The 20,918-nt window shown below is 38.3% G+C and overlaps 2 protein-coding genes across 7 annotated transcripts in view; one reads left to right on the top strand and one right to left on the bottom strand.

Annotated features, from left to right (window-relative positions):
- Window positions 1-13,455, top strand: part of PCM1 (pericentriolar material 1) — a 34,377-nt gene extending 20,922 nt beyond the window's left edge. For 3 of the 6 annotated variants that reach the window (XM_088524663.1, XM_088524662.1, XM_088524661.1), the window contains 16 exons: window positions 141-197; window positions 1,173-1,345; window positions 1,431-1,559; window positions 2,165-2,282; window positions 2,503-2,640; window positions 2,880-3,013; window positions 4,463-4,597; window positions 5,215-5,412; window positions 7,103-7,162; window positions 8,640-8,778; window positions 9,556-9,704; window positions 10,685-10,754; window positions 11,632-11,882; window positions 12,097-12,189; window positions 12,309-12,432; window positions 13,202-13,455. In XM_088524663.1, coding sequence (XP_088380789.1) covers window positions 141-197; window positions 1,173-1,345; window positions 1,431-1,559; window positions 2,165-2,282; window positions 2,503-2,640; window positions 2,880-3,013; window positions 4,463-4,597; window positions 5,215-5,412; window positions 7,103-7,162; window positions 8,640-8,778; window positions 9,556-9,704; window positions 10,685-10,754; window positions 11,632-11,882; window positions 12,097-12,189; window positions 12,309-12,432; window positions 13,202-13,227 — 1,994 coding nt within the window. In that variant the 3' untranslated portion in view covers window positions 13,228-13,455. The remainder of the gene's footprint in view (window positions 1-140; window positions 198-1,172; window positions 1,346-1,430; window positions 1,560-2,164; window positions 2,283-2,502; window positions 2,641-2,879; window positions 3,014-4,462; window positions 4,598-5,214; window positions 5,413-7,102; window positions 7,163-8,639; window positions 8,779-9,555; window positions 9,705-10,684; window positions 10,755-11,631; window positions 11,883-12,096; window positions 12,190-12,308; window positions 12,433-13,201) is intronic. The other 3 variants (XM_088524666.1, XM_088524665.1, XM_088524664.1) reach the window with 2 other exon arrangements.
- Window positions 13,456-17,319: 3,864 nt separating this feature from the next.
- LOC104576874 (general transcription factor IIE subunit 1) lies at window positions 17,320-20,611 on the bottom strand. Its single transcript, XM_010224281.2, has 4 exons — window positions 20,140-20,611; window positions 18,787-18,988; window positions 18,116-18,342; window positions 17,320-17,746 (listed from the first exon to the last, which is right to left on the bottom strand). Exons 1-4 carry the CDS (start codon window positions 20,585-20,587, stop codon window positions 17,352-17,354), a joined length of 1,272 nt encoding a protein of 423 aa, XP_010222583.2. The 5' UTR covers window positions 20,588-20,611; the 3' UTR covers window positions 17,320-17,351.
- Between the last annotated feature and the right edge of the window lie 307 nt (window positions 20,612-20,918).

The raw sequence follows: 20,918 nt of genomic DNA, 5'->3' as shown, positions 1-20,918 counted from the left end.
TATGGGCAAAGTTCTCCCAGTGAGCAGTCTTGTCGTTTGGATGATTAAGCAGTCTTCCTCCTGCTGTTTTGTATCAACCCTGTCTTGATTTCTGGTGCGCGTTTTTGTGTTTATCACTGTCTATCCCCACTTTCCTACAGCGCATGCTAGGAGAATTCTGCAGCAGTCTAACAGAAATGCATGCATTGAAGCGCCAGGTAATGCAATCACTGCTTAGCTTCAACGGTGTCCTCTTACTTGCTTTCTTTTTCCTCTTAGCTTTGATCCTAGAAGTCAGACTGTTTCTCAGGAGCCCGATGGTTAGCTTTCCACATACTAACTTTGCAGTACCTTCTCTATAAAGAAGGCAAGAAAAGTTATTTGTAATTTGCGTTACATGCAACAGTACAACTGCTTTGAACTGCAATCATAGATAATATATTGATCATGTTCCTTGTTAATTACAAAAGCTAATAGAAGACAGGTGTGAGGCTGAACACCAAGTAAAACTGGTTTCAGAAAGCACATCAGGGATATTTAGAAGTTATTGGTACACTTTAGTCATTGCAGCCTGGGGAGTGAATTTGTGGTAGCTATTTATGGGTTGAAAAGGCTTGCCCCTGCTTAAGAATTTTGGTGATTTAATTGCAGATAATCAAATTGTGAGGTAGTATTTGCTGCACTGCTTACAACTTCAGTACTTTCAATGCTAACAAATACATTTGCATTAAGCTAAACGGAATTTTTCAAATTTAACTTTTTCCATTAATATTTGTCAAAGTGTGCTTTGTGTGCACACTTTCCTTGTGTGGCAAAAATATGAGCTATTTGTAGGATAAACCTTTGGCCGTATTTTGTGAAACACAGAGTGGTTATTAGTGCTGACTACCACTCTGAAAGCAACATTCTCAAGTGGACACTATTCTTTTTAAATAATCCTTTTTAAAAATATCATTGAGAACTGTAAAAAAATGACTCTCATGAATGCTTGAGATTTTGTTTGTTTGTATCAAGAATTACTTAAGTATGTTGAAATTTCTCTTGCCTTCAGGAAGTAAGCAAGCTTTAAAATTGCAGCTGTGTAATAGCTGATTGAGCTGCACTGGTTGAGGGCCAGTTTGCATATGTAGGTGCATGTTCAGCTAGGTGCCTGTTAAGGACTTTACTCACTGGTTTCTTTCCTTTTCCTACAGAAACTGGTAGTGATCTTTCTATGTTTGAAGCTTTGCGGGACACAATTTATTCTGAAGTAGCTACTCTTATTTCTCAAAATGAGTCTCGGCCACATTTTCTCATTGAACTTTTTCATGAGCTTCAGCTGCTAAATACAGATTACTTGAGGCAAAGGGCACTGTATGCTTTACAGGTATGCACAACAATCAGATTCTTGTCTATGAATAAAACAAATCTTAGCTTCTTATTTACACTGTAGCTTTTACTGTCTTTTCCAGGATATAGTGACTAGGCATTTATCTGAGACTCGGGAAAAACGGAAATGTGCAAAATCACTGAATTCTGCCACATGGATGGCATCAAATTCTGAACTCACTCCCAGTGAAAGCCTTGCTTCTACAGACGATGTAAGTTTCTACTTCGAGTTAAGAAACTGGTTTACTGTGTCAGCTTCCGGCTTTTGGCTTGTATCCATGCTTTTGCACTGAACTTGTTGCACGAGTGATGGAATTTTTTGGAAATCCTTATTACTTTATGAAGACTTTTGAAAGCATGTAAAAGCATCTTTGTTCCAAAATAATTAAACATTACAGAATTCCCTACATTGGAAATCTGTGACATGTTAAGAACCGAACATGGAAAACAGTAGGATGGGCATAAATCTGAATCTGTTATTCAGAAACAGCCAGGGTCTTCCTGTGAGTAAGGTCACAGCATGTACTTAACACCAGATTTCCAAGGAGTTCTCTCTCAAATTAGAGAGATCACTGATGCTTCTGCAGAGTTTTGCATATATTTGTTTTTGAAGTATTTGTGAGGAAAAATAGAATCATCTGTCTGGTTTCCATCTTGAAAGTCATGTTGTTCTGCAGTCAGGCAGCATGGGGACAAGACTGGAAATTAGAGTATGTGGCTGAACAGATGTATCTTGTTGACCTATCTGTCTATGAGAGGATGGTGCCTTCTAGCATTGTATGGTTTTGTATGTTTGTTTGGTTTTTTTTTTTTTTAGGAAACTTTTGACAAAAACCTACCTATAGGAGCATGTCAAGACTGTGAACAAAATGATGCAGACAATGGCAGCATGTCAACATCTTCAAATTTTGAACCTTTTGCCACTGATGACCTTGGTAAGGAGACCACATGCTGTTGATATAACACCTGGGGCAATTAGCCTTTTTGGCAACACTTTGACTTGGTCAAAGTGTATAATAAACAGAATTCTAGTTGAGTCGTAATGTTTTAAATTTGAAAACCTGTGGTTATGGTTTCATTGTTGTTATTGTTTTTTTGTCTTACTCATTTTAAATTTTTTATTTAGATTAAAAGATGTTTTTATCCTAAATATAGGCAACACAGTGATTCACTTAGATCAAGCTTTGGCTAGGATGAGGGAATATGAGCGTATGAAAATTGAAGCTGAAAGTACCCTTGACTCTGAGGGCTGCTCTAGTAATTTTCAGGGTGCTTCTGCTGCTAAATTAGAAGGTATGCACATATATACATATTTTGCCTAGTTTTAGAAAATCAGTCTAAATATCAAGAATTGTTTAATTGGCTGACTTGTTATCCACTTCATTTATGCTGAAAACTGCTATTAGCAAAGTTTCTTAGGATCTTTACACAATGAAGTAAATATATTAAAAAAACATATTTTGAAATTGATATTTCTTTAATAGTAGTATTAAATGACTTGGATATTTTTTCCTGCACCTTTCTGTCAGAAGAGGCAAATTCCAATGAAAGTCCCTGTGGGCCGCAGTCAAGTGAAGCTTCTGGTGTTCCGTGTCCTCGTATAGATACTCAGCAGCTTGATCGGCAGATTAAAGCAATTATGAAAGAGGTCATTCCTTTTCTGAAGGTAAAAGCTCTTTTCAATAGCGTAGGACCTAGGAAGAAAAGTGGAGACTACATCCTTGCCTAGAAGACTGTTTATATTGACGTAGAAAAAGGAATAGGTGTTTTTTGTTGTTTTTGAAGATGTAATAGTAGCTCTCAACTTTGTCTAATGCAGGCTAAAGCAAACTGTTTTGCTCTCACCTTTGTGTACCTCGTAGATATGTTTCTGTCCCTGAAAGCTAGGATGAAAATACTGGATTTGATTTTTTTATGTATTTGCAAATGAACAAGTATACATTGTGCAGTCTTCAAATCTTTTTTTCTTAAGTTGTCTGTACAGTCAAATATCTTTCAATTTCTCATTTTATTTAAAACTGGTAATTAAAGCTGCTAAGCCAGCTTAGCTACAGCTGCTACAGCTGTTACCACCCCTGGCAGCTTAGGGACATGGTTTAGCAGGCAGGATGTTGGAGGGCTAATGGTTGGGCTCGATGATCTTGGAAGATCTTTGCCAACCATAATAATTCTATGATTCTATTGCTGAGGATGCAGTAAGGGTTAAATTCTTCAGCAGAATAAGGGTTTAGTAGGAGGAAGTAATAGCAAATCTAGATTGCATCCTGTTAATGAATGTAGATTTCCTGAAGCACAGAGGCATCTTTGTTTAGAACTGGCCAAATCAAATAGGAATGTTTGAAAAAGTTAATGAATGTGCTTCTGAAATATTTGTTTCCTTTTAGCAAGGACAGCTGAGAATTTTAATGAAAACTGTTACATAACATGTAGCTTGAGGTGTTTTTGAAGAATAGCTCAGTAAGTTGTTGATTTTTAGCTCTTTTTTTTTCCCCTCCCCCCCTGCAACGTTTACAAGTCCCTTTATTGCAGAGGTGAGCTTCTGAGCTTCTATGAATGGGTGGGACTTTTTTATAGGAGCAGGAACATTCACACCTCATGTTCTGTGCAGAGTTAAAGAAGAAAAAAAGTCAACTTGTATTGCGTTTAGATCCAGTATATTAGCTTAGGCTAATCAAGCTACATATTTGATTGGCATTTCCAAGTGCTATATATATATTTGTATATAGATGGCACAGTTTTGGTGTCTGAAGATGTGCTGATGGTTTTCTGTTTTGAAAGACCTTTAAAACTAGGTAACAACTTATTTGATAACACTGGAATACATGAAGATTCTTAGTTTGTCCAAATGTTAAAAGGTGTCAGGTACTACCATTGTAGAAAAGTGAGATGAGGCTTTGTGTGCCTTGGAGGGTCAGTAGTTAACTAGTTGCTGTAATCAGGCTCTGCTTAGTCTGTTTTGTGAGGTGGGTTAGAACATGAGCAAGTTGTTCCTGAGGTTTTCCTTCAGTGTCAGGAGGTGAGTTTTTTAACAAATACATTCTGATATATGAGATAATGGTCAATATGACTCTTTAAAGCGGTAACTAATTGAATATATTCTGTAATGTTTGTTTAGGAACACATGGATGAAATATGCTCTTCTCAGTTGCTGACATCAGTAAGACGTATGGTCTTGACTCTCACGCAACAAAATGATGAAAGTAAAGAATTTGTCAAGTTCTTTCATAAACAGCTTGGCAGTATACTGCAGGTTAGTAGGGTTTTTGGTGGTGTTTTGCAATACTATTATAGTTTGGGTTATTAACAACAGGCAAGCTACCTTCCTTCAAGTTGTATTTTACCATATCAGTGCCACAGCTGCTCTTCTGCTTGGCTCCGAGTAATGAGCTGTTTCTAAACAGAGCTTGTTTCCTAACGTCAGAGCTTTGCTATGAACACAGCTCCTCCGTCGCTGCCAGATAATGAGATGTACTTCAAAAACACTGAGGTCCACATACGGTGTGTGTTGTTCATTGCAAGTGGATGTGTTTGCACAGGTTAAATTTTAATAGCTTATCTAGCAGCTTGAAGTCTCCTGTGTTTTCCTTCAAGCAGACTTCTGGGGACGGTCCTTGTGGACATCTTGTGCAAGTTGCTAAAAAGGGTTACATTTGGGGGGTACAAATGTGGAGTTCAAATCATTAGTCTGTAAGCTTTTTATGAATATGGTTTCTATTTAAAATGCCTAAGACACAAAACTGTAATGTATATATTTTTTAAGTAAACAGCTATTTTTATGGACTTCAATCCTTTATTAGGAATATGAATGTTTGGACTTTGAACTTCTAGAGCCTTTTCCAAAAGCTAAAGAATTGTTTCTCTTCACAGGATTCACTGGCAAAATTTGCTGGTAGAAGATTAAAAGATTGTGGGGAGGATCTTCTTGTGGAAATCTCCGAAGTTTTATTTAATGAATTAGCTTTTTTTAAACTGATGCAAGACTTGGACAACAACAGTATTTCTGTAAAGCAGAGGTGTAAAAGAAAAACAGAACCAACTGAAGTGATACAGTCTAATGCTAAAGAGGTTTGCTGAATTACACTTTTTGAAAATATTAGTTTTACTGAGTTTACTGAAAGTCTTATGTCATTTTGTACTTTGCACACATTTTTCATGTTTTTTACCATGTACAATTATCAATTAGTACTAAGTCTGTGTTATTTCAGTGTTTTGATTACGTGAACTGGTTAGTTTTTCTTGGTAGCTGGTGTCCTTTATTTCTAAAGATACCTAATTACTTGTTATTCCAGTACTTCAGAAAAGTGTTTTAATGGTTGTATGGGTGTATAGAAAGGAGTAGTCAGTTGACAAAACAATATATTTGCGTGTGAGGCTATTGTGTAGCCAGAATATTTAAATGGATATATCAAGGGCTTTCTGCTGTCACGGCGAGTGCAGCATCTCTCCAGCTGCTCCTGCATCTCCTTTCCTAGTCACTCATCCTTTTCATAAGACTTCTTTTTAACTGGCTAGTCACTGAGGAGTTGGCTGGCTGGGGTGTGTAGAAAGTATGACTTGCAAGAATTCAAGTGTAATAAGCTCTTAAGTAGTGCTTCAGGCTATTGTACATATTCTGTTCTGAGAACATGTGTGTGGGGTGATTTTTTTTGTTTGTCTTTGGTTTTCCTTGATGATGAAACATCCTTAAAATGGAAAATGCCATCTTTAATTGTAGTACTGCAATATTATAGGACCTCTTAGGAAGTTTTAGGCTTTTTAGTTATTTAAAAAGAAATGCTGATGCTCCTATCCTAAATCATTCACACTCGTAAGTATCTACGTAGATGTTTCTTCTTGTGTAGTGTGTGACTTTAATATTTTATCAGTTTTTTTTTTTTTTTTTTTGAGATAAAAATACCAGAAAAGATCTCAGCTTCATGCTGAACTTCATTCATTTGGCACAGAACGAAAGTCTATGTAGTTTTAAGTCTATTGTCAGCTAAACTTCAGGATGTTTTGACTTAAATACAGCAGTAATAGGAAGAGTATAAGATAACACTCTAGCGTGCCTCGTGGAGAGACCAGAGTAATAGTCTGAGTCTGGAAGGGCCTGAGCTTAACTTCCTTCCTGTTTGAATCCTTGGACCTCAGTTTCATATACGTTACCCTGAGGATGCCTGGCCAACTTGGATCTGGCACTTCATCTCCTTGCCTGAAAGAGAATTGGGCTCAAGGTCAGTGTTTGCCTTGCTGCAGTGCACCCTGCTCAGAGATATGAGCAAGAGCGGGTGGGTTCTGCCTCTTCTGCACAGACTCATACAAACGTGTGTCCTTGATCTTCTCACAGCCTTCTGATCTGTGATCTTGGCGCAGGCACATCTGATCTTGCTGTATTGTGCAGCTGTTTTGAGCCTGGTGAGCTAACTAGTTTTGCGTTCCACACTGAAAAGCACAGCTCTCCTTGTGCTGGACAAAGCTGGCGTTTGTAATTCGATGTGTTGAGCATGGCTCATAGACAGGCAGGAGGAATAGCCTGTGCAGACACGACTTCTTCACACAGAGAACGCTAGCAGTTTTTCTTACTGTTTTGCAACGCTGAAGTTGTGAAAACATCTGTGTAAAGAGTTCTCATTGAATCAAAATTCCTTGTAACTTACTGCAGTTTTGAGATAGCAGTTCTAATTAAAATAGACGTTTCAGGCATGAAGCATCAGTTTAGTGCCATGTCTCAAAGTTATTTCAGTTTAGAATTGAAGACAGTTTGTGTTTCTTCTAGGCAAAAAATGGTCTCCAAGTGGATGTATGTTCATCTGCTGAAGATGTCGATGAGGACAAAGTATGTTTATGCTTCTTAATTGTCTGTTGCTCAAATAATTTCACAGTATTCTTACTGCATTTTTATCATATAAATCTGCTATGTCTAAGCAGCCCATTTCTTAGTGTTTTTATATTTTTTGTTGTTTACTTTGGTTAACACTTGAAAGCTGCTACCAGCAAAAAGACCGAGGTTGCATTTCTGAAAACCTAGGTCATCATCTTCCATGAAGCACATTCAGATCAGCATGGATAGTATTGAATTAAAGACTCTTTTCTACTTATTGTGGATGACCTGAAGGTGAAATGAGTTTTTGTTTGTTTGTTTGTTTTAAAAAAAAGGTGAATTAAAAACCTAAAAAGGACCAAGTTTATGTTTAAAGCTGTGTAACTGGAGTACTTTCTTTTGAATATATTTTTTTTTAATATTGAAGTTGCTCTCATATTCTCTGTATTCCCAGCTCAAAGTACTGAAAATGGAGTGACTCCTTGAGGAGTAAGGACAGGAGGTTCTGTAAACAGAGCTTAAGTACTCTTTGCTGCATTTTTTTTTTTTTTAATATTATCAGTAAGTTATTTCTGTTAAAAAGGAGTTAGATGTTCTGGCTAGGGTAGTTGATGTACAGAGCAATATATGTTTTCTGAATAATACGTTAGGAACTAAAACACCTTCCTTTTCTTTTTATATTCATTTTAAAAATCATGGAGACATCCTTGTCTACAAGGGACAGGGTTGTCCCTTGTTTAAAGTAATAGGTTTTATATGGTTTTGCTGCTCAGCTTTCTCTTACTGAGGGAAGTTAGTAAGCTGGTGTTTTAACTAGCATGTCGAATCCTTTTCTAAATGGACATAGTAGGAGTTGGTGATTTCTTCTTGGGCCTCTGTCCCTCCCTTTGGAAAGAAAGGAAACATGTATCTGTGTATCACTCGCTGTGGTTCCTTTAGTATAGAAGAGCCCTTGATCTGGGGTCGAACTCGGGCCTTCCCTTGGGGTTCATATTGACCGAGCAGATTTTTTTTCATTCGGTGGGTTTAGCAGTTAAGTCGGAGAAACTGCTGAAAACATTACACGAAGCAGTTGGGAATATTCCTGACTTTTATCAGAGGTCATCTAGGAGGGGCAATAAAATCCTAGAAGGTAGTAATACAAGTGCTTCTTAGTTCCTCTTGATAACGACATAGCTGGCTTGAAGTTTGAGAGCTCACATGCTGATGCTGGCTTTGCATAATGAAAACCTTTTCAGATAATGAAATACCTATTTATGATGTACTTGATAGTTGTGACTGGACACTGTGTGATCTCTGGTAGTTGGTCCTGATGCTCTGTTTTGGGAATAGCTTTATAGTTTCTCTAGTGGCCTTATGTCTCCTTCTTAAACACGAGTTGCTTGTGTGTAGATCTCCAGTTCTGAGAATGAAAGGTGACTCTGAGGAAGGAGCTAAACTTAATCTTTAGAGAAACAAACAGGAAATTGTACTGTGTTCTTTTTTCCTCCAGGACAAGGATGAGACTGAAACAATTAAACCAGTACAGGACTCAGACATGCACGATGGTAATGAAGTTCCTGAAAGTATTAGATCTGATGCTTCTGATCAAGAAGAAGATGACGAATGTGAAAGAGGTCCAGTGTCAATAAGTAAGCTTTTTTTCTAGCTTGTTATTTAATACTTTCACTGCAGAGTTGACCAATTAATTTTATAACAGAATTTTTTTTTTTTTAAGTACAACTGGGTAATAGTTTCTTGCAAGTTTTGTAGCTGGTTCTTTTCCAGTGTAAACTTACTACAAGTAATGTATCTACTAGCCTCTCCTTAAGGCTTAAATATTACAGTTAGAGGTGCTTTTGCTCTTTATCTTAATCAGTAAGTCTGTAGGAAGTTGTGTTGGGATCTGAGAGTCCTGGTTTGTTAATAACTTATCTCAGAGCTAAGTTAGGTTTCTTAGGCTTTGAACTGAGTGATGTGGAAGCTGCTCAAATTTGTGCAATTCTTCAGTTAAATGCTGGTCTATGAATATGCTTTTACTTAGTCTTATGTACTTTTAGTAATTTTTATGCTATTTATTCTTTTATTCTGTTTATCTTCTCATAACTACTGTTCCTGGATTAGTTTCTCTTACAACCAGCTTGTTTAATAACTTAGCTATTTCATATCGCCAGACAGTAATACAGTTCATAGGGAGAAAGGGATCCTTAAGTGATCACCATGTTGGTTTCAAAGAAAGCTCTCAAATAAGAGTCATAACTGATCGTTGCAATAACTTTGTAAGTACATCATCTTCCAAAAGGGTTTTGGATCTGCAGTCTGACTCTTATTCTGTGAGGTGCCTCAGGAAGGGTTCTTAGAAAAATCCAACAAATTACGTCAATAGGTAAATCTAATCTGAAGGTTGTTTTTGCATTGATTTGCATCAGGTTTATCAAAAGCAGAAACACAGGCTCTGACTAATTATGGAAGTGGAGAAGATGAGAATGAAGATGAAGAAATAGAATTTGAAGAAGGACCTGTGGATGTGCAGACATCATTACAAGCCAGTAATGAAACTGCAACTGAAAACCAACAGGTATCACCAAGGTTTTAAGAACAGGAAGAAAAGAAAAGCCAGTGCATAACTTGTGTACAAGCATTTTGTAAACCTTCAGTTTTCCTTGTTGCACTGTTCTCAGACTAACAAAAAATACAGGAAGGATGTGAGAAATCATAGAAAAACAATAGCTGCTACAAATAGAACTTCTGTTCATTCCCCACTTGTATTTATTATTGGTGTAGTTAATGCCGAAATGAGTACATAATAAACAAATGTTGCTATTAGACTACAATTAGTTTGTTTTTAGAAACTTTCTGTTTTAACCTTTATTCTCTAAGAAAGAAATGAAGTTAAATAGAGAATGACAGATACTTCACAAAAAATAAATTTAAGGGGTAAGTTGCAGCATTTCTCCCCCTGGCCCCTCCCAAAAAAGCTATATAGAGAGAATTTGCTATCAGAGAGGGAAGTTGCTAAAAAACTGCAGCAGAAAAGATGATAATTTTGAGATGCTGCTCTTTATTGTCACTTCAGGTGTTTTTTTTTGTTGTTTGTTTGTTTTGTTTTGCTTTTTAGAAACTCCTGGAAGTATGTGACAGTCTCTTGGAGACTTAGTAACTAGAGAGCAAAGATTGATTACAGGAAACTCTTGAAATTCTGATTCAAGTTATTAACATTTAGACAAGGATGTAACTGAAATATTTCATGGCTGAAAGGAGAAAGCAATATTTTTTTTTCTTGTGGAATCAGCATATATATCTAGGAATATCTTTTTATATTAGAATGCAAATTAGGTGCTCTAAACACACATATCATTATTAACAATTACTTATCTTAATACTACTCTAATAAGTAAACATTAGAACTTATTAATTTTATTTCAAAGTAATTAAAAAACAAAAGCATTGGACAAGTGCACAGTGTACTTCTGGCTACCGTCTGAAAATAAACTAGACAGTGGGTTGTAAAACTGTTCGGTAGAGTTTGCTCCAACTGCTTTACTTCTTCCCCAATAGACTTTTAACCAAGAACTGAATAAGACAAAAGACACTGAGGTTCTCTCATCAGAACAAGCATCTGTTAAAGGTAAAATCCAGTTAAAAATTGCACAGTAATTGAGAGACTAACCCTTCTTCAGGAATTGACATACTGTGAGAATTTTATTGTACTGACTTTGATATTTTAATATGTCTGTATTGATATGGAGAGAACATCTCTCTTAGGAGAACATAATGGCTATGCTATGCACTTGATCAGGGATAAGAGCATCAAGGTCAGGTGTGACTGTTGCAGCCATTTGCACACAGTTGTAGCTAGATAATTTGTTTCAGGCTATTATGTTTTAATGTTTGGATTGGTCTACTTCCAGCTACCTTATGGCAGTTGGTCTTTTAAAGGCATGTGAGCAATACTCCCTTAAATCATGACTAATGTCTCCTCGGTGGGATAATTTAGCAATTTATTCTGTGAAACTTGGCTTAATTTTTTTATTATTATTTTTATTTATTTATTTTTAATATGAAGATTCATAACTCCTATACAAAAGACTAAGAACTGAGAAGTCATTGCTTGTGTACAGTAAGAAACATTAGCAGGTGGTATAAATATTACTTTGAATATAGCCGTTGTGACCTTCTTTTCCTGTGTGTGTCTTCTGTATTTCACACTAGACCATTAAATTCCAGAATCTGAACTTTTTGTTTGTTTGTTTCTAAGCTATATCAAATCTGACATTTAAACAGATAGTGTCTGGTGATAATTACTGATACTTTACAAGTCTGTGGAACTCTGTGTAAGCAGATGATGGATTTCTCTCAGTTATATTATCTGAATGACTTTTACTGATCTGAATATGCTTTTAATGCTGATTTGTAACTTTCAATTATAATTTAAAATAAAACAAATCTTCTGATTTATGCTCAGAAGCTTTTTCTACCTAATTAAAATGTAATTTTGGCTTTAGGTGAACAAGATGTGTCTTCTGTTTTACCTCATTACCTCAATGTCTTGGAGAATGCGGCACCTTTAAAGGACTCAGGGCTATTGACTGTTATAACCAATATGAAAACAGAAGAATCAAGCTCATCTTTACCAGTAAATGAAGCTCAAACACTAAATCCAGCATGTGTAGGAAGCAAATCATCTACTGGAAGTTCTGAAAGCTCCATGGCTGGCAGCCCTGATACAGAGTCACCGGTGTTAGTGAATGAATATGTGCGTATATATCCGTTCAGGTGCACTCGAGAGAAATGAGGGATTTTTTTTTTTTCTATATCAGTCTTATACCTAGTTTCTAGATAGGCTAAATTTTCATCTATTAAATTCAGCATTATTGGTCCAGGGTACTTAATGGTCAAAAACTCTGGCTTTGGGGTGGAGTATAAACCAAAGTAGTGCTGTTTTCTTATATCACAAAATTTATTAACAGGAAGCTGGTTCTGGAAATATAAGTCAAAAATCTGATGAAGATGACTTTGTGAAAGTTGAAGACTTGCCCCTTAAACTTACGGTGTATTCAGAGGTATTTTGCTTATTGTTTGTGGGGTTGTTGATTGGATGTGCACACTATAAGTATCCTAATTATGTAGACGATGTAAGAATTATCTAGAGTTCTTAGTTTGGCTTTATCTATTTATAAAGGCAGATCTAATGAAGAAAATGGCAACAGAGTCTCACACCAGCAATTTGTGTGATGAATTACTCGATGGTGGTGTAGCTCAAGATCAAGAATTAGTAGGAGATGCCCAGACTCTGAAGGAACCTGGTAAAGACTATTTTGTTTTCTAACTCATGTATACCTATTGGGAAAATAACCTAAGATGGCTTAAAGTTTAAATATTTTGTTACCTCTGGCTGATGGAAGAAATTATAGTGATGCTGCAAGAGTATTCTTTTTCATTACCTTGTATTAGAAAATTGGGTCTTAATGCGAAGGGATTTTGCGTTTTGTGTCCCTTCTAGTTATTTCTGTTAGAAGGTTCTGTGATTAATAAGTTAAAAATTGTAAAAATTAACATATATTAAATGTATGGTGTAACTTACTAGCTATGGAACTTATAATGGAGTAGCATTTTTTTTTTTTTTTTTTACAAGAGCTTGCATGTGTCATAGTATAAACTTCAGTTGCTAGTACCTGACTGGTTTAATAATGTGCCCTGTAGCTTGTTGGCACACTTCTCAATGTTTAACTTGCTAATAATAAAAAAAAAAAGTCAGGGGACTTAAGAATAGTAAGAGAGAAATCTGCCTGGTGAATACTGATGCAGATGCCTGGAGGGACCAGTGTGCCCCAGAATGGCATACTGTGCCAAATCTGAAGTTAATACTTGAATTAAGTGCTCTTTTCTTTGTCCATGGAATGGCTATACCTGTTCACGTGAGCCATGACTCAAAGTACTTGCGAAAGCAAGGTGAGGATGAAATATTTCAACAAGGTATTTTCAGGGATGTTTATGAACAGTTGGAATGTGGCCAAGAGCTATATTTGATGCCTTGTGCTGTTAGACAATAATGCATATATTCTTATTTTACAGACACTGTTGGAGTTCAAAGTGCATGAGAATGGTCTGCAGATACCTGCATATTTATACTCCGTGTATACAATACAAATGCCTATAGAAGATCAGCACTAACTTACCAGAATTCTGAATGTGTATAAACATGTAAATTAGTTTTTGACACTCTGCCTCTTAGGGATAGGTATGTTAACTTCTGCCTGTGGCAGTTTAAACAGCTGGAACTGAGTCTCCTTCTCAGTCTTGCTGTTCTTCTGTCTTGATCTTTTTTATTTTTTATTGTGACTTGTTTAGTAATTTTAAAACTGTTCAAAATTGTAGTTTTAAATAACGTTTAAATAAAGTTTAAATCTGTAAATCCGTCTTCTGAAAAATGTTCCTCCGGCTGACAGTGCAGTACACAAAGCTAATTGTTGGAAGTTCACTCACTCTAGTGCTGTTGTGTTAGCTGATTTTTAATAAGTGTTTAACTGTTTGCTATTCCAGTTCACAGAAATACTATTAATTTTTTTTGAACAAGAAAATCTTAGTAGGAAAAAAGTTTATTCTTTTACAAATACAACCTGTACACCTAGTACCTACTTAAACAGTGCCTGATAGCATAAGTATTACTGGCATGTAAGAAATGTTGCTGTTTTGTTGCCTGGGGAATTTTGCTCAGATAAATGTGCTCATTGGAATGACGTAAATTGACCTTTTTTGTAAATGACTTTAGAAACTGTTCTTGTTTTTCTGTATTTCTTTTATACTGAAAAGGCATAACATTTTGCTATTCTTCTGCATGTAACATTTAAAATATCTGCAAATGAAAAACCCAAATTTACTTTCAAATTATTTGACTTTGTGAAGGATTTTGTGTAAAAAGAAAGAAATGTGGGGAAATATGATAAAAGTTACTGTTTAACAAAGTTAGAGTTGGTTAAAGTCAAAACGTCATTAACTCAAGGCAAAGGCCTAATTAGGGGTGTAGAAAAACAGATTAGGAATCTTGAAATAGAATAAACTTTTTTCTCTTCACTTTTTTGTATTCTTGCTAGGATGAGTTGTAAATGTTAAGTTGTAGAATTGATCTAGATAATAGCTTATTCAGTATATCTGCTACAAGATAGAACCCTTGTTTACCCTCTAAGAAAACAAAACTTTTCTTCCAAAAAGTTTTTAAAGTTAAATTTTTCTTCTTAAAGTTAAGATCTGAGATCTTAAATTCGGACTTGTCTTTTTTGCTAAGTGTGCTAATACAGCTCTAGGGTGTGAGGGGCGTTCTGGTGGCCCCAAGTGTGAATAAAATGATAGTGAGTTTGACTACTGTTGTTTATTCACATGTTCTTGAGGTTGTCTGGTATACTGTCCTTCAGAGAATATAACAATGATTTTTTTAAGGGTTTAGGTTTGTTCATTTTTGGTTTTATGAGTTTATCTAAGTCTAATACATAAACTGTGAAAAGGCAGATGGGAGATGAAAAGTTTGATTGTAAGAGCAAATCTCTACCTAAAGGTGTAGAGGTGAGTTGTCATTCACGGTGTAAGCACCATGGTGATAGTGTCTGCAGGAAAAAAACACTTTGAGGACAGAGAAGATAAAATGGGACAAAGGCAGACTGGTGAAGATGATGATGAGGGGGGGAAAAAATAAAGCTTTTAATCATTAGAGCCCCACATCCACTTTGAAGCAGAACAATAAGCATTCTCGATGACAGGATTTGTGCATCCACCAGGCTGAATCTGAGGAGCTGTAACCAGACCCCTGAGGTGTAACAGGTTTTGCCTTCCTCCCGTGAAGCCCTTTGCTGCTGCCTGGCTGCGCTGCAGCGGGGTGTGAGCGGGCGCTGCACGGACTGTGAACACCTTCTCGGAGCCAAGGGATGGTGCTGCTGAACTGCTGCTTTACAGTGACACGTGATCATATTATGCAGTTGAAGAAACATGCCTAAAATCTATTATAACTTTGAGGAACAAAAAGTCTCTATGATGCTTGTGTTTGGCTGTGCTAGCAGTGGTAGGCAAGTGCTGTAACCTTATTCCCAAGAAACAGTTGATAGCTGGAATAATTTAGATGCCCAAACCATTGTCTGATCTGCCTTTGGAAAATGACTGGTTGTGCAATTAAAGAAGAGTGTTCATCAGGGATGTCTTCCACCACCAGCAGTGAAAACCACGAGGCTGCTCTCAGAGCAATGACTGCTGCTCTTGCCCCGTCAGTGCTGACCGTGCCACTGTCAGCAGGTGTTTGGTGAAGCACAAGCTCTTTCAGAGGCACCACTTGGTCTGCTCAGGATGGCTCTTGCTCTAACTTCTTTGCATGAATAAAGCAGCCTTGTGTAACACAGCACACACAAGTTCAGAACATGCAGCCAAAAATGTTTAGGAAAAGACTGCGTTTTCAAATGCTCTGGAAGGAACTGAAGGACTTCTCTTTGAAGAGGTTGGGAGGAGTGAAAATACTAGAAGTAATTGAAGAGGAAGAGTTACAGCTGTAGCCTAGGAAGAGGGAGGACAACAGTCACCAGAAATCAGGTAGATTCATTTTAGACAAATCATTAAGGAAATGTTTATATCCTTAATTTATACTGATTACAGGGTATATGACCCATCACTCCCACAAGTACAAAAGTTTGTTTTTTCTGGTTTATGTATGTTAGCTGTTATTATTTAAGGAAGTCATAGTTAGAAAAGAGCTGTTTGAAGTCTTAAGCAGTTGTGCAACTCCAAACCATCACAGCAGGACTTTCATTCAGAACTATCCTTCAACTGTCATCTCAGTTTTTATTAATAAACCCTACATTTGGGTGAGGGGGAAAGGGAAAAATTTCTAGTTCTTCACTTCACTTGGGTAATAATGCATGGGCTCTCCTCTAAGCTAGCCTCAACATTTAATAAGCACTGAGGGGCATAGCACTAAATGAACTACCCTTTCACTGTTTCCCCATGGATTTAGTAAACTGGCCTGCTTTGCCCAAAAATTCTTCCCTAGAGGGATGAGTCAGCTGCAGCCAGATAGCTTTTTTTTTTTTTTTTTTTTTTTTTGGTGGTCAGAAAAAAATGTACCTGCCTGAATTGATCTTTCCCTGTTCCTGTCTGCTGTTTCGCTTTCTTTGGCTGTGTTTTGTCTCTACCCACTCTTGTGTTCTATTTCATTATCCCCTGCTGTGCACATAGTAGATCTGTTAAGGACGTTTTGCAGTGTAGCCTAGTCCTACTCCTGTGTACAGTTCTGTTCAAATATCAGTCAGGGTCACTTCAGAGAGAAGGGGTCAGTGGTGCTAGGGTCTTGCTTAAAGCAACTCCAGGAGAGCCTGTGCCTTAACCGCTTTTCAAATATGTGCCAAAATAAGAGAATATCCATCAAGTTAGCTTAATATTTGATATGAGATATAATGTCATGAGGTTGGTTTTGTGTCTGATAAATTGCTTATCCAGTCCCAAATGAGGAGGCTGTCCAATATGAACATACTAATGTTGTGGGAAGCAGCTGGTTGGGTGATTAAGTGTTATATGTACGAGACTTTTGTATGTATCATCCCTATAGAACAGTTATAGGCAGGGTAATAAGTAAAAAGAATTTAGATAATGAATTTTAAGGTGAAAATTAAGCTCAAGTTGGTATTCCTTAGAGTTAATTCATTTGATCAAGAAATCTTCATTTAGAGAGAAATTCATGTACAACACCTCTCTTGTGGAGTTAGTTCCTTACCCTAGAGGAAGTAGCAAAGTAGTAATACCAATACAATGGTACAGAATAAATCCAAATTATATTAGAAGTAAATTCATTTATGCTACCCAAAGAAACTGCTGCTTCACAGGAAAGGTGGAGTTGATTTCTTGAAGAGATTGAGACATTACTTTGGATGCTTGATTGGATTTATTGGGTTGTTGCAGTTCAGTCATGGAATGATTCATGCCTCAAAACTTAAAGCATTCCCATAAATCTAAGCATTAAGACCATAGAAAACCCCTAGTAGCTTTGGGGTGCCTATGCTGCAGTACCAGTGTTTTGAACTGAAGTTACCAGGTAGAGGTAAAACTCAGTTTTGCTCTTTTGCATAACAACAAAGAATACGAACAGAAGTTAATCCCTCACTGGGAATTTTTGAAAAAGAAATTAAATAGTCGTTTTTTTCTTACCTCAAAAGGCAGTGTTGCCCATCCTATACAAGATAGCATTAGTACTTTATTCAAAGACAGACTGGAACATTTCTTGTCCCACTTTTATGTAAGCTTCTCTCTCCTCCTTTGTCATGAGAGACACAAGCTCTGGGTTTTCATTAACTTCGCTGTAAGAGTGAGGCTGCCCCGCTACCATTAAAAGGGGATCCCGGCTTTCCTGCTCCTCCTCCTGCTCCACGTGGCTGCCAGCTGCCTGGGTTTCCTGTGTTCCCGAGTTCTGGGCATCTTCCTCCGCTTCACTAGTGTCGCTTCCTGATGGGGGTAGCTTGCTCTTGACACGGGGCACGTGTTCAGGGCCCGAGGACCACTTGGCCTCATGAATCAGAAGCGTCTGGATGATTTCACTCTCCGTGCCCATTTCTTTAGCACTTTCCTCAGTGTCTTCAGAAGGATGTGCTCCTAATACAGAATGTCAAGCATTAGAGGGAGTAATAGGAGGGAGTAACCACATAATGATGGTAACCACAGACATCCTCTGTGGCACAAGCAAGAGCATTTCGCTGCTCTGCATCTTGCTCACCCCCATGGCAGAATGATCTGCATTTTGAGAACGTTACAATAACAGAGGTGTTGCCTTAAATACACTCTCAGAAGGTGCCTTAACTGTGCCTTTAGGAATACCATCTAGCGTACCTAATACTAAGTATACTGTTACTATTACCATTAGTTACAACTCGCCTTGATGGCTGTTTTTCAGAAGCACTAATGCAGACCTGAAAGGTCCCACTAACCTTTTCAACAGGAAACCTACCCCAAAATGTATCTTACCAGCAGTACTGGTGGTGGCTGCTGTTGCTTCTTCCACAGTACTCTGTGACATCCAAACAGGTTGTTCTTTAGTGACCTTTTCTCTTGTTTTCTTCTTGGGCTCAGAGTCTTGGACATCTATAACTAAGTCTTGGGTGTATATATTGCCAAAGGAGGAGCTTCTGCTGGCCCATTTTTCAGGTCGGCTGCTGGATTCCAGCAGGCTTGAACATACCTTATCATCAAGGCTGAAGGAAATGTGACACATGTGAGAGATTAAACACAAGCCTCAGGCAAAGGAAATCTTTAAAAAGTCTCCCCTCTCCGAGACATGCGATTCTGAACCATTAACTGTTGCCCATTCTCTTCTCTAGAGCATCCCTGGGTGAAGCACACTGATAGAGCAGCACCATTTTCTCACAGTGAACAATATTAGCCAAAGGAGCAGAAGTCTGGAGAACTATACGCTCCTTGAAACAGAACAGGTAGTAAAAATAAAATTCTTGGCACAAACCAGTAATTTAAAATGCCATAATATATTAAGGAGCTCGGAGTCCCATAAACTAGGCAGGACAGAAGAAAACAGAAGAGAAAGTGGGCTGCAAATTAGGTATGTTACAAGGCTTTTAGAACTGGGAAGTTTAGGGGAGTGGGAGTTGTATCCATCAAAAGTTCTAGAGTTGCCTTTGTACCTTTCTGACAATCCTGGGATTTCTGTAGGCTGGGGCTCCAGCAGGTCGTAGGGCAGGACGATGTCCTCGGTGTCGCGCAGGAGCAGGAAGATGGGTTCGATCTGCTCGTTGAACCGGGCCAGCAGCGTGCGAGCGTCCTGCCGGGGCAGGGCTGCCGCGTCCTCCTCCACCTCCGTGCTGCAGTAGGTGCAGCGGAAGGTCTCTGCAGTGGCACCCACAGGGGACATTTTCACACACGGAAATAACTGGCTGAGAAATTCACAGCCTGGACAACAGCAACAAAATCCAACCAGCTTCTCTGGACCCAGCATTAATTTCCTCACATCATTTGGAGGAACTCATATTGAAGGCAAGCATAAGAAAACAAAAGACACTTGTGAGCATACATAGCAGCTGTTAAGGATTCTTTTGAAGTTCAAAAAGCCTCGCTTAGAGGCACCTATAGTAAAGCTTACATTTGTGTTTAAAGGCAAGAGTCTTAAAGCGTGTGCTTTATTGGAAGAAATATTGTCAAATTGTGGAGGGACCGCTTTGCTGCCTGAGAGTTCAGTAGTTTCACCTTGCAATTTCAGAATGACCACACAAAGTATTAGTGATTCATCCTGGCTCTGACATCCTTTCCAGGTACCATGACTGAGTCATTAACATAGGAACTGCACTTGGAATAAGACATTACAGTAATGTGTGATGCCATTTTAACTTTTTTTTTTTTAAAAAAAAAAAAAAAAAAAAAAAACATACTCTGTTTAATTACTTTGGTCTTTTAGAAGAGAAACTCCCAAGCTCTGGTGTCATCTCTGCTGTGGATTTGTTGGAGGCCTTGGGAGATGTCTGGACATTGCTGTTTCCAGATCAGTACAGGAGTGACAGAAACCCCTGCTCTTTTGCTGACTTGCAATGTTTTTATTGCAGTAGGTAGGTACGGGGTTTTGTTGAAGCTTCATCATGTGTTCTATCAGAAGTGTTGAAGATTGATGTGGATGAACTAGCAAATTCGAGCTAGGGGTAAAATGCATGCTCTGTTCTCCTTCCTCTCATGGGGAAGCACAACACAGGCTTGGTAAGTAATTTTACCCCTGGTTAGTGGCTTGTTCATAGTGAAACTGAGGCCAGGAACTGAATCTCAATCCCAGATCTTAAATTCCAGACTATGCCTCTTGCTCAACCTGTTTTACAAACACTGCTTTCTCTCTTAACCTTAATGCCCAGCTTCTTATGGGACGGTCCATGCCCATCAGCAAACAAGAGGTATGTTCCAACAAACATGCTTTCACTGCAAACTTCACACCAATCACATGCACGCCCTCCAAGCTATTCTTCAGTATAGAAAGTGAGCAGTATAACCAAACATACCTGTAAATACATCAAACAGCTGGTTGACTTCCAGGTCTGTGTAAGTGCTGGAGCAAGATGGACACTTAAAAGATGACCTGGTGGTTGAATCCCGCTCGTCTGCTTCTATCTTCCGGCGCATCTGATCCAGTTTGTATTTCACCACATCCACCAGCACCTTGTAGTTGATGTAGTAGTAATTGTGCCTCGTGCTCTTCCCATCAGGCCCCGTTTCAACTCGCATACGCAGCTTGACAAATTTGTCTGCCTTGAGCGTGTTGAGCACAGCGCGCAGCTGCCTGCGTTCGTACTTGAGCAGCTGCAACAAGTCGTCCTCCTTGACGCAGGGGTAGCGGATCAGCAGGTCCAGGGCCAGCGAGTGCTCTGCCCCGTAGAAGCCGCGCACCGTGTACTTGGCCAGGCGCTTCAGGGCCGCCGGCACCTCCGAGAGCGCGCGCTCTGCTTCCATCGGGAGCCGAAACCCTGTCAGAAAGAGAAGCTTTGGTGCCACGCACAAAACAGGCTGTGGTGAGTCTTCCTTAAAGTTCAAAGGTTTGTGTAAAGGTAGCCTTTAAAAAAAAAAAATACTGCTCTTCTGGAATAATCTGCACTGAGCAGATTAGCATAAAATCCTACATCTGCACATGGGAATGGGGTGGTATACGTAGATATCAAAGGTTACCTGATCCTCAGGGATAAAGTTTGCACCCAATATATTGACCCACGTACCCATGTGGGTATCAAGACCCACAAAAGTGACTAAGGAAGATTGGAGTAGGACAAGCCATAACACTGTTCTT

The sequence above is a fragment of the Tinamus guttatus genome, unplaced genomic scaffold, assembly GCF_059628265.1.
Source record: "Tinamus guttatus ecotype Peru unplaced genomic scaffold, ASM5962826v1 Tinamus_guttatus_pri_ptg000213l, whole genome shotgun sequence".
NCBI classification, from domain to species: domain Eukaryota; kingdom Metazoa; phylum Chordata; class Aves; order Tinamiformes; family Tinamidae; genus Tinamus; species Tinamus guttatus.
Note: the sequence above shows the minus strand (reverse complement) of the source record. Positions and strands in the feature narration are given on the sequence as shown.